The sequence below is a fragment of the Anomaloglossus baeobatrachus genome, chromosome 8 (genome assembly GCF_048569485.1).
Source record: "Anomaloglossus baeobatrachus isolate aAnoBae1 chromosome 8, aAnoBae1.hap1, whole genome shotgun sequence".
Lineage (NCBI taxonomy): Eukaryota > Metazoa > Chordata > Amphibia > Anura > Aromobatidae > Anomaloglossus > Anomaloglossus baeobatrachus.
In genome coordinates this window covers 156,512,603-156,530,530 of record NC_134360.1, presented here as the reverse complement: position 1 = coordinate 156,530,530, position 17,928 = coordinate 156,512,603, and the positions used below count along the sequence as shown (strand labels likewise).

The 17,928-nt window shown below is 44.6% G+C and overlaps 1 protein-coding gene across 3 annotated transcripts in view; it reads left to right on the top strand.

The window, feature by feature from the left end:
* Positions 1 to 17,928, top strand: part of CAMSAP2 (calmodulin regulated spectrin associated protein family member 2) — a 174,850-nt gene that overhangs the window by 111,009 nt on the left and 45,913 nt on the right. For 2 of the 3 annotated variants that reach the window (XM_075322053.1, XM_075322052.1), the window contains exons 4-8: positions 3,687 to 3,770; positions 5,480 to 5,512; positions 8,677 to 8,818; positions 12,945 to 13,084; positions 16,488 to 16,578. In XM_075322053.1, coding sequence (XP_075178168.1) covers positions 3,687 to 3,770; positions 5,480 to 5,512; positions 8,677 to 8,818; positions 12,945 to 13,084; positions 16,488 to 16,578 — 490 coding nt within the window. The remainder of the gene's footprint in view (positions 1 to 3,686; positions 3,771 to 5,479; positions 5,513 to 8,676; positions 8,819 to 12,944; positions 13,085 to 16,487; positions 16,579 to 17,928) is intronic. The other variant, XM_075322054.1, reaches the window with a different exon arrangement.

The window sequence follows — 17,928 nt, the reverse complement described above, 5'->3', positions numbered from 1 at the left end:
GCAGCTGTCAAATTCCGCCCAGTGCGCACAGGATTTTTTTTCTCCATAGGATTTGCTGGTGATTCACTGCAGAGATGTTATGAACATTTTCTGCAGTGAAACATGCAGCAAAATCCGGTAAGTGCGCACATAGCCTAAAAAACATTTAAAAAGAAAACAGGCATAGGTGCCAAGTCAGAACCCTATAATCATAAATTGATATTGTATAAATAGATTTCAATAACACATCCCCTGCAATGATAGCAAATATAGCAAAAATCAAAGCTTGGTCAGGATTAGAGGTAGTGATTGCATATACTCCCCTATAAGAGATACCAAAGTGCCAATTTATAGTTTTTAGACAATAGATGTCAAGTTGTAAACAGATGGTCACAATAAAATCCACACTAAGAGCATAGATGTACTGCTGTCCAGATATTCCATCAGCCTGAGGGCACAATAGGATTGTACAAGGCACCACTCTGGGTCTATTATATATTCTAGTTAGTATATGATCTATTAGGTAGCAGTACAGATGGTAACGCACTATGCAAGTAAAAGGATTACCACAATTATCAGACCTAAGAAACAATAGATCGTATAAGACACCACTCAAAGTATATAAGGGTACCTTCACACTTAGCGATGCAGCAGCGATCCGACCAGCGATCTGACCTGGTCAGGATCGCTGCTGCATCGCTACATGGTCGCTGGTGAGCTGTCAAACAGGCAGATCTCACCAGCGACCAGTGACCAGCCCCCAGCCAGCAGCGACGTGCAAGCGACGCTGCGCTTGCACGGAGCCGCCGTCTGGAAGCTGCGGAGACTGGTAACTAAGGTAAACATCGGGTATGGTTACCCGATGTTTACATTAGTTACCGGCGCACACCGCTTAGCTGTGTGTGCAGGGAGCAGGGAGCCGCGCACACTGAGCGCTGGCTCCTTGCTCTCCTAGCTACAGTACACATCGGGTTAATTAACCCGATGTGTAATGCAGCTACATGTGCAGAGAGCAGGGAGCCGCGCACACTGCTTAGCGCTGGCTCCTTGCTCTCCTAGCTACAGTACACATCGGGTTAATTAACCCGATGTGTACTGCAGCTACATGTGCAGAGACCAGGGAGCCGCGCACGCTGCTTAGCGCTGGCTCCTTGCTCTCCTAGCTACAGTACACATCGGGTTAATTAACCCGATGTGTACTGCAGCTACATGTGCAGAGAGCAGGAGCCGGCAGCACAGGCAGCGTGAGAGCTGTGGAGGCTGGTAACTAAGGTAAATATCGGGTAACCACCTTGGTTACCCGATGTTTACCCTGGTTACAGCTTACCACAGGCTGTCAGATGCCGGCTCCTGCTCCCTGCTCGCTTCATTTCGTCGCTGTCTCGCTGTCACACACAGCGATCTGTGTGTCACAGCGGGAGAGCGCCTTTGAAGAAAACGAACCAGGGCTGTGTGTAACGAGCAGCGATCTCGCAGCAGGGGCCAGATCGCTGCTCAGTGTCACACACAGCGAGATCGCTAATGAGGTCACTGCTGCGTCACAAAAAGCGTGACTCAGCAGCGATCTCGGCAGCGAGCTCGCTGTGTGTGAAGCACCCCTAAGACATCTCAATGAATAATATACTGTGCAAACAAAGCTACATAAACTTTAAACAGTATCTCATATGTCTCACAGGGGTGTAAATGCACCAGGGTCACTGACTGTGGAGGACCGATGGATACTAAAAAGACTGATCAACGGCACTTGTAGTAAGTCATAGTTTCCTGAAGATAGGGAGAGACCATGGGCATGTGTCAATACATTTACCCAGTCAGTTATACAATGCAGGGAGAAAGGGTCCTGGCGTGGTTACCCCAACCCACGCGTATCACCGCTTGAAAAAGTGGCTTCCTCAGGGCAAAAGAGGGGCAATGCATGAGCAAAAAGGTGCCTTATTTAAATGTGAAATTCTAGTCAGCAATCGCTTACCGGTGTGTGGGAATGCAGCATTAGGAGTAGCAGTAGCGGTGGCGGCCGCCATCTTGGTTGACTCATCTGATTCAACCATCGCAATATTGTCAGTCGCTGTTAGTACTGCGCATGCGCATGAATAATACCGCACTATCGAGATGTAAATGTGTAGTGCGCATGCGCACAAAACTTATCGTCACAAAATCAAAAAAGGGCGCATAAGTGCTGCGGATATAGCGCTGAGAGCCAATAAAGAAAGTAAGCCCAGCCGGAATTATGGCTATACAACGGCACATATATAGAAAATAAATAAATAAACATAGCCAGAGTTACAGAACACATGTGCCCTAAAATGAAACTATGAATAGAGCCTGGTGGCTATAGAGTCCAAAGCATTATAACATAATACATAATCCTGACCAAGCTTTGATTTTTGCTATATTTGCTATCATTGCAGGGGATGTGTTATTGAAATCTATTTATCCAATATCAATTTATGATTATAGGGTTCTGACTTGGCACCTATGCCTGTTGGCTTTTTAAATGTTTTTAATAGTTGTGTGTCCTATTTAACCAATGTGTGGCCATGTGCTGTTTTTGTGCTTTACTAATAAAGATTTTGTATTTTGCTATATATTTTGTCTAGTGATCCCATTTTGTGGTATACCTCCTTTTTCGATGTGTACCATGGTTACCAGCATACGCCGGTTACAGGCTGCCAGATGCCAGCTCCCTGCACACGTAGCCAGGGTACACATCGGGTAACTATGCAAAGCGCTTTGCATAGTTACCTGATGTGTACCCTGGCTACCAAGCACAGCGTCGTTGCACGGGTCGATGGTGGCTGGTCTCTGATCGCTGTAGAGATCTGCCTGATTGACAGCTCACCAGTGACCATGTAGCGACGCTCCAGCGATCCCTGCCAGGTCAGATCGCTGGTGGGATCGTTGGAACGTCGCTATGTGTGACGGAACCCTTCGATATACAGCTCCACGGACTATATCCAATATGATTGGATTAGATATGTGGCTCATCAGACTGTATTACACATGATAGACATTTGCATTAGATTCATTGCTCAGCAGATTGTATCAGACATTTTAGGATTAGATGCATGGCTCAGTGGATCATATCACACAATAGGTACATGGCTCTTAGAAAATTGGGCCATTGATCTGGCATAACAATGGTCATTTTCTCCTTGGAAATAAATGGCTGTTGTAACCTATCCTTACAGTCACTTTACCAACAGCTATATAACACTGGTCTTATTTATGAGACCTTTACCACATTGTCTAGATGTGGGATGGCAGACTCTGTAACCTTCGGCACCCCGGTTGTTGTGAACTACAACTCCCAGCATGCTGCAGAGCCGCAGGTTGCTGACTCCTATTCTGTGCCATAGATGGGACACTATTCTCTTTCTGGTAGCAGGGCCGTGGGCAGATGACATTGCTCTCCATCAGCTGACACTGGCTGCCGTCCATAGGCACAATCAGCAGATAAAACAGCAGCGCCTGACATTATTATTGGGCTCCGATCACTCACTGCCAGCTGCTGGAGCCTTTGAAGCAGGAAATGTTTTTCTTTTTTGTTTGCAAAGCATTAGGATAATGTTAAGGAAAAGGTATTTTTTTTTTCTTTTAGGCAAATATTCCTGTAATATGCCAGAATATACCAGTATGTGTTTTTTTCCAACTTTGAGTAGCGCTGTATTTTTTTATTTTACTCTGTTATCCTTCTTATTTTTTTTTAGGTAAATGGACACTTGAAAGGAATACTTGAGCAAGAACAGCGAGTGAAAGAACAGCAGAACATGGATCCGAACGCTACACAGAAGGTATGTCCTGCCGGTGACATGGAGGGGAGCATCCGATAATGTTTAGGCTTAGATAAAAAATGCCTCCATCTGACATACAAGTGCTCCTATACACAACCATTTGGCTGATCATTGGCTAATGTAAAATGGCCTTAAAGGGGTTTTCCATTTTCAGAAAACCCATATCCCCCAGCTGCAGTATATAAAAAAAACAACAAACAACTGGGCCTTACTCATCTCCCCAGGTCCAGTGCTGAGCCAGTGCTGCCGCTCTCAGTGTCTTTTACTGTCAGCAGTGCTAACATCACATTGACAGCACTGCAGCCAATCAGTGATCTCAGCGGCTCTGTCCAAGTTGAGGGCACAAGCTGCTCTGCTCGATGATTGGCTGCAGAGCTGTCGCTGTAACGTCAGCAGTACAGAAAATAATAAACCCCACGAGCAGTGGCCTAGGCTCCGTGCTGGACCTGGGGACGGGGAAGAAAGAAGAGTTAGTGGTTTTGGTTGTTTGTTTGGTTTTTTTTTTGCTTTTGCTTGTTTTTTTTTATTTTTTAATAAACTGCACCGTGGGATCAGGTGTTTTCTGAAATTAGAAATCTCATTTAAAGAGAACCTGTCACCAGGTATTTACCTTATGAGCTCCAGCCACCACCAGTGGGCTGTTATATACAGGATTCCAGAATACTGTATATAAGAGCCCATGCTGCTGTGTAGAGCATAAATAACACCATTATAATACTCACCTTGGGGTGGTCCGATGGGTGTCGCTGTTCTCGGTCCGGCGACTCCTCCATCTTGTGTGATCTCTGCCCCATGTGCATGATGTGTGCTGCATTATTAGCAGAGAGGCTTCCATTGCACTCCTGCACATGTGCACTTTATCTACCCTGCTGAGTGCAGAGCACAGTACTGTAGTGCGCCTGTGCTGGTGGCCTTTCCCCTTTTCTTGTGCTTGCGCATTACAGTACTTTGTTCTGCCCTCAGCAGTTCAGATTAACGTGCAGGAGTGCAACTGAGGCTTCTATGTGGATGATGTACGACGCGTCATCCGCACAGGGCTGGGCAGGAGGATGGCGAGGGCACAAGATGGAGGGGGTGCTGGACCGAGAGTTGCCACACCCATCGGACCAGACCGCCTCATAGGTGAATATAATAAAGGCTTTTTTACGTTATACAGAGCAGCCGGGGCTCTTTATACAGTGTTCTGGAATACTATATATATATAAGGGCTCACTGCTGTGGCTGCAGCTCATAAGGGAAAAACCTGGTGACAGGTGCCCTTTTAAGAGACCCTGTGTCTGCTGATGGGTCTTGGTGGCTCAGTCTGGTAGTGATGGGCATTGTATTCAGTCTAGATATAAATTGTGGGAAAGCTTCTGCTGTAATGCAGCGTCTCATATTTCCTCCGGGGTTTGGGGAAGATGTGAAAAAATATGAAACAGTCCCATAATTTAGTTGCATGTTATAGTGCGGCCGCAGCCTTATGATGCCGGAGTTGTACTCTTGCGTTACTTAGCACTAATATACAGACTGATCAGTTGTGGTTTCTGATGCACAGGTGATGCCGCCATTTTATTTTGGCTCGGTCCTCACTTGCCGTTATTGCTCAGCCACCAGTATTATTTACTTTATTCTGCTCTGGCTGCTTCATGACGCTAAATATGATTCATTCTTTCTCTGTTTGCTTTTTCCTTCCCTTGCTTTCTCTGTATATCTCGTTTCCTATGAAGTCTTCTTCCAAATGGTTTTGGAAACTGGTCCCTGTAAGTGGCGCTCAGCTTGTGGTCTGTGGTGTGCTCGCGCATCGTGGCTTGTCCTCCATATCATGCTCTTCTCATCTTCCCTTTTGTACGATCCTTTATTGCAGATTCATCATGTGTAAAGCAATGACCATACATTACGCATAGCCACATGTCATGCTTCATTGTGGGATTTCCATCCAAAGTATAAACTCTGCTGTGTACTAGTAAATCCACAGTCAGGGCCGGTGCACATCACAGCCTGGTCCTGGGTTCAGCATATATTCCTTTGTGAGCTCCCGATGTATACCCCTAGTGTACTGATAGGCCCCTATGTACCCTCCATATGCCAAATCACTGCTCTCCTGGCATACACCGGGCAGGTATGTGCTGCCATACCTTATTTTGACACTTATTAGTCAATTTCCATTTATTTTATTTTTTTAATAAAACAGATGACAAATGACTCCCTTATAGAGAAGTGGTGTAGATGCGAAGGACACCTCTCTCAATAGGGCTATGTTCACTTACAGAATTTTTGCTGTTTTTTTTTTTTTTGTTTACAGCCAAATCCTAATTTCTTGGTATTAAAAACGCTGCTTTCAAAATGCCGTTTTCTTGGAGCATTTTTTTGGGTGCAGGTTACATGTTTGCACTGCATGCAAAACATCGTTATCAAAGTTAGTTTATTTGCCAAAAATACTGCAAAAAATGTTTTGGGTTGTTTTTTTTTTTTTTGTTGGGTTTTTTTTTTTGCATCGTTTTTTCACTCCTTTCTTTCCATGGGTGAAAAAAAAATTGCAAAGAGAACTGAAAGAATTAACATGCTGTAGATTTCAAAACCACTGCAATCCACACAAAAAAGACCAAGCCTGTGTAGGAGATTCTGAAATCTCATAATAAAATGCTGTATGTGAACATAGCCTGGTAGTAACATGCTCAAGATGGACTGACAGAGGAGCAAGTACAGGGCTATCGAGTGACGGGATGGCTAAAGCCGCCCATACCCATCAGATAGCGGTCTCCAGAAGGCTCGTTTGGCTGACTTCAATCTCACCCGACTCCTCCATACACATACACGCTGGGCCGGCGAGCGCTCCTGTGTTATGCATGGCGAGAGGAGGACGTACAGGGCTAAACAGGGACAAATGGCTAAAGCCGCCCATACCCATCAGATAGCAGTCTCCTGAGGGTTTTTGGCTTACGGCTATCTCTCCGGACTCCTCCATACACATACACGCTGGGCCGGCGAGCGCTCCTGTGTTATGCATGGCGAGAGGAGGACGTACAGGGCTAAACAGGGACAAATGGCTAAAGCCGCCCATACCCATCAGATAGCGGTCTCCTGAGGGTTTTTGGCTTACGGCTATCTCTCCTGACTCCTCCATACACATACACGCTGGGCCGGCGAGCGCTCCTGTGTTATGCATGGCGAGAGGAGGACGTTCAGGGCTAAACAGGGATAAATGGCTAAAGCCGCCCATACCCATCAGATAGCGGTCTCCTGAGGGTTTTTGGCTTACGGCTATCTCTCCTGACTCCTCCATACACATACACGCTGGGCCGGCGAGCGCTCCTGTGTTATGCATGGCGAGAGGAGGACGTTCAGGGCTAAACAGGGACAAATGGCTAAAGCCGCCCATACCCATCAGATAGCGGTCTCCTGAAGGCTCGTTTGGCTGACTTCTATCTCTCCCGACTCCTCCATACACATACACGCTGGGCCGGCGAGCGCTCCTGTGTTATGCATGACGAGAGGAGGACGTTCAGAGCTAAACAGGGACAGATGGCTAAAGCCGCCCATACCCATCAGATAGCGGTCTCCTGAGGGTTTTTTGGCTTGCGGCTATCTCTCCTGACTCCTCCATACACATACACGCTGGGCCGGCGAGCGCTCCTGTGTTATGCATGGAGAAAGGCCATAGGCCAGTGTCAGAGACCTCATGTGGGACAGATCTGCCATGACCGCAAAAGGATCAGACATATGAATTCAAAATGTCCAATCCTTTCCTGGCCCCGTACACATTAGATTGTTGGCTGGTCCTGTTGAAAATCATTGACTTGGCCCCCTTTACTGTGGGTATAGGGGGGCTCTTATAGGAATGTCCATGCCTGTGCATGAAAGTAAACAATCAGGAGTCATTACTCAGAGATGTTATGGACTGGACACAGCTCTGTTAAAGAATGACCACTGTTTTAATTTTAACTTCATAAATCAATAGAACACATGAAAATAAACAACTTTTGTAGTATATCTTATCAGAGGAATCCTCTTCTTTCTCTTACTAGATTGAGCTTTCGTTCTCAATTTAGGGTAAAATCTGTTTTGCATGAAGACAAAATTGTTCTATTGCTGTCATAATAGATGACAGTTGGTGCTCTTAAAATTCTATGGGTATGAAAAGGAGGGAGGAGCTAGCGGCAACACAATTTCTGCTGCACGTCCCGTACAACTTTGAGTACCAATTGTCATCTCCAATCTCCGTAATGGGGAAATCTGTATTCACTAAAAACAGATTGTTGCCAAGAATTGAGACATTTGAGAAAGAATGATCAGTTCATGAAGAGAAAGAAGCTTCTTAAGTTTCTAATTTTCATATATAATACTGATTTATTTAAAAACCTTGAAACCACAGTTCCTCTTTAAAGTGGCTGTCAGAAATCTTTGTCAAAAAGAGCAGTTTGTTGTAAAAAATAATCAACAGTACTGCAGCCAATAGCTGAGCTCCCTATCTACATGCAATGTCTGTGACGTCAGATCTGCAGACAGTAACAAATACAGGGAGTCATCCCTGACCAGGGGAGGGTGAGTAGAGCACCATTTGACTATTAAAACAAACTATGCTTGTGGAAAGGGGTTTTCTGGCATTTGGTGTATTCACTGGGAGAAGTTAATAGACATATACTATACAGTCATACCTAGCCCATAGGCTTCCATGTCAATTTAATGTATACTGCATAGTGCAGACTATGATATTTAAGGTCTTGCTGCATTTTTAGATTTGGTTTTAGTCTATTGATATGAAAAATTTAATTCACTAGAATAGGCTTCCCTTTTTTATAGTTCTTCTTCCATTCATGTCTGAATCTTAGATGCTGTGTTCATTTCAAAGTGTCTCCTATACCTACAATGTTAAATGAAGTGCAGGCTCAGCCCCTCTGACGTTTCTTCTTCTGTCCATAACCAGGCCAGATACAGGAAGGAGCAGAACCTGTACAAGCAGCTGCCATGCATACCGCTTATGGAGAATGTCTTGAAAGATGGCACTGATGGATGTGCCATCGCTACTCTCATCCACTTTTATTGCCCAGATGTGGTCAGATTAGAAGGTAGGTTCAAAGACTCATTTTCAGAAATTTTGGAATTGCTTACAAATTCCCTGATGTATTGAAGGAATTCTCCTTTCAAGGCAAGTGATAACCTATGCATCACTAGGATATACGATAAATTACTGATGTGTGAGCCTGTCAGCTGGAAATCCCACTCCTCTTTAAAGAAGCACTTCCATCAAAGTTTTTATCCTCCTAATATATTGCATTCATCATGTTATATACCACTATCTACTTACAATTGCTCATTTTGCCTTTCTACCCAGTTAATTCTTCTGTTTTCCATTAGGTCTATGAAATCACGTGATTTAAAAACATAGAAGAATACAAGGCACTCCCAAGATTGGCTGCAACGTGTGATTTATTTAATGTGATTTAAAAACAGACTAGCTGAATCTTTTTCTAAGCTCTATGTAGGAATGGGAAGTCTCTTTTTTCCAGCATGAGTCATCACTGCTAAAGTCAATGGCAGCAGGAGGAGGCAGCAGCTGGGTCAGGTGTTGAAGAGGTGACAGATTAATGCAGGGAAAAGACACTTCCTGTTTCTACATACAACAGAGAAAAGAGAAAAATTAACTGGGTAGAAAGGGAAAATAAGTGAGTGTAAGTACACATTGCTATATAATATGACGACAGCAATGTATTAAGAGGTTAAAAACTTTAAATGGGAGTGCTTCTTTACATTGAAGGTGCCAGAGCAAATGCTGTGTAAGAAATACAGAAGAGGTACCCTGTCTTAAGCTAGCTGCATTTATACTGAATGGTTATCATGAGCACAATCCCGATAACACTCGTTCATGATAATCTTGCAGTGTAACCAGACATCGTTTCCTACAGCATTTTCTGTTTGTACGCATACTATAAAACAACTGCCGATCAGTAAATTCTCTGTATATTTACATATGAATTGACGTACGTTTCTTCCCTTGGCCAGGAGCTGTACTATGTGCTGGCCATGAACTGGAGCTGCTTTATATGGCCAGACACGGCCATTACACAGTACACAGCAGGGGCACATATATAACATTATCCCAGCACAGGACGTTTTTTCTTTAGCACATCCAATTGTGGAAGTTATTATTCGGATATCTATTCATTAAAATGTACTTTATTCTTGGGTCACCCCCTTTAAGTCATAGGGATAGTCCTATTGATAAGCATTGCATTCCAGTTGGTTTGCATGTATTACATTTTGTCTCCATCGTCCTGTGCTAGCCCAGTCATGTACTGATAATTGCCCCGGGCTTTGCTGTCTAGCAGATATGTGATCCCACAGAAGTATCATGTATTGGACGAGGCTCCGGTGTGCAGCCTTGTGTGACATAGCACTGCAGAGGACAGCAGATTATAATATGGAGCTCACGTGCCATCAATCCAAGAGGTTGTCTAAACCGGTCACCCCAGCTATGCAAGTCATTGCCTATTCCCGGGATATGAGATGAGTTATTGATCCCTGAGACCCACCTCCAATCCCAAGAGTGGGGCTTTAACGTTCCTCCCATGTTGAATGCAGCAATGACCACACTCTCTTGAGCAGAACAGTGTGAATGTGTGCTGATTTGCCCAGGGGACATAAACACTATTGAGAATACAAAGCATAAAATGTAGAGGTCACGGGTCAGGTCATGCGTGTTACTACCATATGATTAGGAATATTCTATGTCCCTATTTATTACCCATGTGCTGTCCTTCTTTAGGAGCCCTACGTAGGACCTCTATGCTGCTATGAGTTATCGGTGAGCTTAAAGCACAAACTATATGTGGATGGATAAGCTATCACTTTATTGATCACTAGATCCAGCACTACAGAGCTCAGCAGTTTCCGTCAGTCCCATACAGAATGAATAATGCAGAGGGGCACTTGCTTGACCTCCGCTCCATTCAGACAAGGCTCTGCAGAGCTATATTCTCGGGATCGGTGAGAGTCCCAGCTGTCTTACCCCCGGGGATCAAGAGGTCAAATCAAATATCTTATTGAAGGCAGATAACATAAATTTGGTAGAACCCCTTTTGCCACTAACCATGGGGATCTAGGGCATGGGAAGGGTGAACAACACACGCTCTGGAGGTTTAGGGCATTGTCCGGGTTAAACCTTTGCTTTCTTGAAGGAAAAATAATTTAGGATAGATGAGGGGTTAATGCCTTGTTTTGTCTATATGTTCTCTGTGTTCTGCTTTCCTTTGTTTCATTGTCTGCATGTAATACACAAAGCTTGGAGTAATTGTGGATCTCCAGACACGAACGCACAGCCTCATACATGTGTTACACGTGTTAGGATGTTGTATTTGGGTCAAGAGTGAACAGCCGGTGTGTATCATGCTCCAGAACACGAATGTGTGAATCTGGCCTTATACTGATGTATGAATATCCCTAAAGTACGTAGGGTGCACAGTGTAAAGGCCACGTCTCACTAAGCGACATCGTTAGCGACATCACTGCTGAGTCACGGTTTTTGTGACGTAACAGCGATCTTGCTAGCGATGTTGCTGTGTGTGACATCCAGCAACGACCTGGCCCCTGCTGTGAGGTCGCCAGTTGTTGCTGAATGTCCTGGACCATTTTTTGGTCGTTACTCTCCCGCTGTGCAGCACACGTCGCTGTGTTTGACAGCGAGAGAGCAACGATCTAAATGAGCAGGGAGCCGGCTTCTGCGGACGCTGGTAACCAAGGTACACATCGGGTAACCAAGCAAAGGCTTTGCTTGGTTACCCGATATTTACCTTGGTTACCAGCGTCCGCAGCTTCTAGAAGCTAGCTCCCTGCTCCCTGCACACGTAGCCAAGGTACACATCGGGTAACTATAAGCAAAGCGCTTTGCTTAGTAACCCGATATGTACTATGATTACCAAGCACAGCGTCGTTACACGGGTCGCTGGTCGCTGATCTCTGATCGCTGTGGAGATCTGCCTGTGTGACAGCTCACCAGCGACCATGTAACGACGCTCCAGCGATCCCTGCCAGGTCAGATCGCTGGTGGGATCGCTGGAGCGTCGCTTAGTGTGACGGTACCTTAAGTGTCTGGAGATAAAACTTATGATATCCTGTCTCATATCGCAGTCTCTTTGGCGGCCTCCTTCCTACAAAGCTTAGATCAGACCTCCCTCTGGCTGTAAGGCAATATGCTGTAGTAAGATCCCTTCCTCACTGATCAGTCTGCAATAGGACACCAGGAATGTCAAGACCCCTGAGCAAAGAGATACAGGAAAATTCTTACATATCTCATCTCACCCACGTGTTGCACATTTTTTGCCATAGAAATGTATCTGTTAGATATTTCCCCACCTTTCAGTGTAGCGGAGGTGAAATCCACGATAAATCCATTGTCCCTAGTGCAGAATGTCCTAAACTCATGTTAGACAGGAAGACTTCTTAATGCCTATAGAGGATATCTGTGAGGGCACTGACTGTAATTAAGGAAGATCCCTTTGTCTATGGTTAGATGATGCTTCAGAATGACTAAGGAGAATTGGCCAGCAGGTTTTTGCTATATAATCCTAGAGCAGCAAAATATAGGGACCGAGACCCTGATTCCACTGATGTAATTTACTGGGATGTGTTTTACAGTTTCAATAAAATCCGTGTTTTATCAGCAGAAGCTTGTCATAACACGACCAGCCTCCTTGTGCATCCTAGTCATCTGCTCTGTGTAACCACGCTCCCACCACTGTTAGCAGCTTTCTGTCAATGTACAGTGTACACTGAAAGCTGCCAATCAGTGGTGTGGGTGGGGTTATACTGAGTAATGCTGAATCTGCAGCAGATAAAACAGTGATTGTATCTAAATGTCACTTGCTGGACAGCATGCTGTTATCACTGGAATCAGGGTCTCTGCCCCTAAATCATGTTGCTTCCAGATTTCATAGCAAAAATAAAAACCTGGTGGAAGCTTCTCCTTAATAGTAGCACATACATGGCGATTCAGAAAAGACTGATAAAAATGATACTTGTATGGTTGTTATTGATGCTGTATGTTGGATATTAGGTGTTACTGTATGATGTCTCCCATCTAGCTATATCATATCATATAGTATCAGAGCATTGGCGGGTCTGTAAAGCTGCCACCTTTTCATTATATTTTTGAGAATCTTTATTTTCTTATTATAATATCTATTTTTTTTTGTATAGATATATGCTTCAAGGAGTCCATGTCTCTGGCTGACAGCCTGTACAACCTTCAGCTAATTCAGGAGTTCTGCCAGGAGTATCTGAATGGATGCTGCCACTTCAGCCTGGAGGATATGCTGTATGCATCGTCCTCCATCAAGGTGTGTACCCGATGTATGTGACGACGGAGCTCGTGAAGAGCTTGATAAAGCTGCAGTTATGTATAAATTTGTGTGTGTTTTTGAAAGCCATACGTTTTTCTTATTTTACTGTCAATGTAGTATGTTGTTAATTATTATAGCAGCATTTATTCCATGGCGCGTTACATGTGAAAAGCGGCATGCATGGACAAGTACAATAATCATGAACAATACAAGACACAGACAGGTACAGGAGGAGAGGACCCTGCCCATGAGGGCTCAGAGTCTACAGGACCCTGCCCATGAGGGCTCAGAGTCTTCAGGACCCTGCCCATGAGGGCTCAGAGTCTACAGGACCCTGCCCATGAGGGCTCAGAGTCTACAGGAGGAGAGAGGACCCTGCCCACAGGGGCTCACAGTCTACAGGAGGAGAGAGGACCCTGCCCGCGAGGGCTCACAGTCTACAGGAGGAGAGAGGACCCTGCCCGCGAGGGCTAACAGTCTACAGGGGATGGGATTTGATGGCTTTAAGTTGTATTTTCCTCCCTCTGTAAATTGTGGTATTAAAACCACCATGACATCTCAGATGTTCACTTTTGTGCGCTCACCGGCCACCGTGCTCACTACCTGCTGCTGTGTCCCTGCTTGCAATGTGGGAGCCCAGGATCACGGTCCTGGGAAGTCCCACACAGACTTTTCAATCCTAATGGAAAGTGGCACATGTTACTAAGACATGAAATGTCGCTGCAGTGACGGAAATGGGTTACAGCGGATCGGTCAGATAAATTCGCTCATTCCAACCTGAAAAGTCAGCCATCTGTGTCTGATAGTAAAATAAGCTTAACATGGGTCCAACTAGACTTAACAAAAATAAATAAATTAAGTTTAAAAAATAATGATACCACAATTCTGACAGACTTAAAAAGAAAGTACACCAGCCTCATCAGGTCTAAGAGATCTATTTAACAATGCCTGCAGATTATATTGTGAAATTTGGTGACACATCAATTTCAACGGTACCTTGTCACTTGTTTTTGACCCCAGTCACTCCATGTACACAATGTTCCAAATTATTATGCAAATTGGATTTGTGTCATAGCAATTAAATTTTTTTTTTCAATGAAACTCATTGATGGTATTGTCTCTCAGGGTTCTTTGGATCACTGAAATCAATCTCAGATACCTGTGATAATTAGTTTGCCAGGTGAGCCCAATAAATGGAAAACTGCATGTTCCACAATATTAAGCAGGCCACAGTTGTCAAGTAACATGGTAAAGAAAAAGGATCTCTGCTGCCGAAAAGCATCAAATAGTGCAATGCCTTGGACAGGGGATGAAAACATTAGATATTACTTAAGCGTGATCATCGTACTGTGAAGAGATTTGTGGCTGATTCTGAGCACATAGGTGTTCATGCTGATAAAGGCAGAATCAGGAAGGTTTCTGCCAGGCAAGATCATCGGATTAAAGGCGGCTTTACACGCTGCGACATCGCTAGCGATGTCTCTAGCGTTCGCACCCGCCCCGTCATTGTGCGTCACGGGCAAATCGCTGAATGTGGCGGACAAAATCACTAGTACCCGTCACACATACTTACCTTCCTAACAACGTCACTGTGGCTGGTGAACAGCCTTTTTTCTAAGGGGGCGGTTCATGCGGCATCACAGCGACGTCACACGGCAGGTGTCCAATAGAAGCGGAGGGTCGGAGAGCAGCCGCATGAAAGTCACGCCCACCTCGTTGCCGGAGGACGCAGGTACGTTGGTGTTCGTTGTTCCTGGGGTGTCACACGTAGCGATGTGTGCTGCCTCAGGAACGACGAACAACCTGTGTCCAAAATCAGAAACTATATTTGGGAAATGGACGACGTGTCAACAATCAATGATTTGGTGAGTATTTTGCATCGTTAGCGGTCACTCGTATGTGTCACACGCAATGACGTCGCTAACGAGGCTGGATGTGCGTCACGAATTCCGTGACCCCAATGACATCTCATTAGCGATGTAGTTGCGTGTAAAGCGGCCTTTAGAGAGCAACTGCTAAAAAGCCATTACAAACCAGCAAACAGTTATTTGAAGCTGCTGGTACCTCCGGAGTCCCTCAAACCTCAAGGTGTAGGATCCTTCAAAGGCTTGCTGTGGTGCATAAACCTACTATTCGGCCACCCCTAACCAGTGCTCACAAGCAGATACGGTTGCAGTGGGCCCAGACATACCTGAAGACTAATTTTCAAACAGTCTTGTTTACTGATGAGTGTCGAGCAACCCTGGATGGTGCAGATGGATGTACTGGATGGTTGGTGGATGGCCACCATGTCCCAACAAGGCTGCGGCATCAGCAAGGAGGTAGAGGAGTCATGTTTTGGGCCGGAATCATGGGGAGACATCTGGTAGGCCCCTTTAGGGTTCCTGAAGGTGTGACAATGACCTCTACAAAGTATATAGAGTTTCTGACTGAGAACTTTCTTCCATACAAAAAGCAGAAACGTGCCTTCAGGAGCAAAATCATCTTCATGCATGACAATGCACCATCTCATGCTGCAAAGAATACCTCTGTGTCATTGGCTACTATGGGCATAAAAGGAGATAAACTCATGGTGTGGCCACCATATTCCCCTGACCTCAACCCTATAGAGAACCTTTGGAGTACCATCAAGCAAAAGATCTATGAGGGTGGGAGGCAGTTCACATCAAAACAGCAGCTCTGGGAGGCGATTCTGACATCATGCAAAGAAATTCCAGCAGAAACTCTCCAAAAACTCACAAGTTCAATGGAAGCAAGAATTGTGAAGGTGATCTCAAAGAAGGGTTCCTGTGTTAACATGTAACTTTTAAATAGCTTTTTATTTCAGTGAATGTGACCTCCTAATGCTGCAAATTCCACAAATGAGCATTTTCAGTTATTTAAAACATATAAAATATTTAGAAACTCTACTGTGCCTAATAATTTGGAACAGTGCATTTTGAGGTTTTTTTTTAATTTTGAAGATTATACTGTTATTATTGGGAGGTTTCTTCAATAAATTTCGATGTATGCTCTAACGGGTGATGACTTTTATTAGACTAATTGTCATTTGCACCGACCATCTAGGAAAATCGGAGAAAAATATCATTTGCATAATAATTTGTAACATGGTGTGCACAGGCACCACAATATGTCCTCACTATCACATATAACAATGTCTCCTTGCTCTCTGAACGTCTTTTGCAACCCTCCATAATCCATTGACTGATGAGTCCGTGTCGTCAGACCACCCTCATATGAAGCCTCCAATATAAGTGCGCTATATGGCCCTATTAATATGGATAGTACTTATTCCACTGACTGTTAGTTTTACCTTTTAAAGACCATACACAATAAATGTATTTTATATATTGTATTTCTGCGTCACATTCTTCTGTTTTTTGTTGTTTTTTTTTATCAGGCCAATTATTTGGTATTCATGGCAGAACTTTTCTGGTGGTTTGAAGTAGTAAAGCCATCATTTGTACAGCCGAGAGTGGTGGATACACAAGGTAAGGCTCTGGAGTTCTTGCCCCTGTGAAAATAAAAACTCTTATTCTCCCCTTCGGTGTTGGCGCTTGCTCTCCTGGGGCTCATGTGTCATTCTTACATCACTCGAGCCCTGCGCCCGATCACCGCCAACATATCAAACATCAGGGGAAGCAGCAGCTCTGACTTACTCTTGATGTTTGATTTGTCCATAAGTGGAGACCATTATATTAGTAGAATTTCATGGGAGAGAGGTTGTGGATACTATAAATAATCTGCTGTCAGGTCTAGACACTACAGACCTACAGTATACGGGCATGTCAATGGTGCCGATCAGAATAAAATGTAACTTTCCTTTTTTTTTTATGTCTCCTCTCCCTTGTGAAGATGTGGGCTTTTAAAGTTTAGGATGCATAATATGCTAATTTCCCCTCACCCAAAGGGGGGTCAGCAGAGATTCTTCTCTGGGGCGGTTTTACCTTTTTCCCCTGTATGCAGTGTGGGGGGAGAGGGATAAAAAAAAAAAAACCCAGAAAAGTTCAGATACAGATTTTTCACTGTGATCTGGTGAGACTGATATATCTTATTATCTTATCACACGAGATCTCCCTTACTTACATTGAAGCGCTGTGAAGATGAGCAAAGAGATGAGCTGTATTATATATCTGGGAAGAATGCCCCAATACCTGGGATCAATCCAAACGGTCATATCAGTGACGAATGCCCCAATACCTGGGATCAATCCAGACGGTCATATCAGGGAGGAATGCCCCAATACCTGGGATCAATCCAGACGGTCATATCAGGGAAGAATGCCCCAATACCTGGGATCAATCCAAACGGTCATATCAGGGAGGAATGCCCCAATACCTGGGATCAATCCAGACGGTCATATCAGGGAAGAATGCCCCAATACCTGGGATCAATCCAGACGGTCATATCAGGGAAGAATGCCCCAATAGCTGGGATCAATCCAGACGGTCATATCAGGGAGGAATGCCCCAATACCTGGGATCAATCCAGACGGTCATATCAGGGAAGAATGCCCCAATACCTGGGATCAATCCAGACAGTCATATCAAGGAAGAATGCCCCAATACCTGGGATCAATCCAGACAGTCATATCAAGGAAGAATGCCCCAATACCTGGGATCAATCCAGACAGTCATATCAGGGAAGAATGCCCCAATACTGAGATCAATCCAGACAGTCATATCAAGCAAGAATGCCCCAATACCTGGGATCAATCCAGACAGTCATATCAGGGAAGAATGCCCCAATACTGAGATCAATCCAGACAGTCATATCAGGGAAAAATGCCCCAATACTGAGATCAATCCAGACAGTCATATCAGGGAGGAATGCCCCAATAC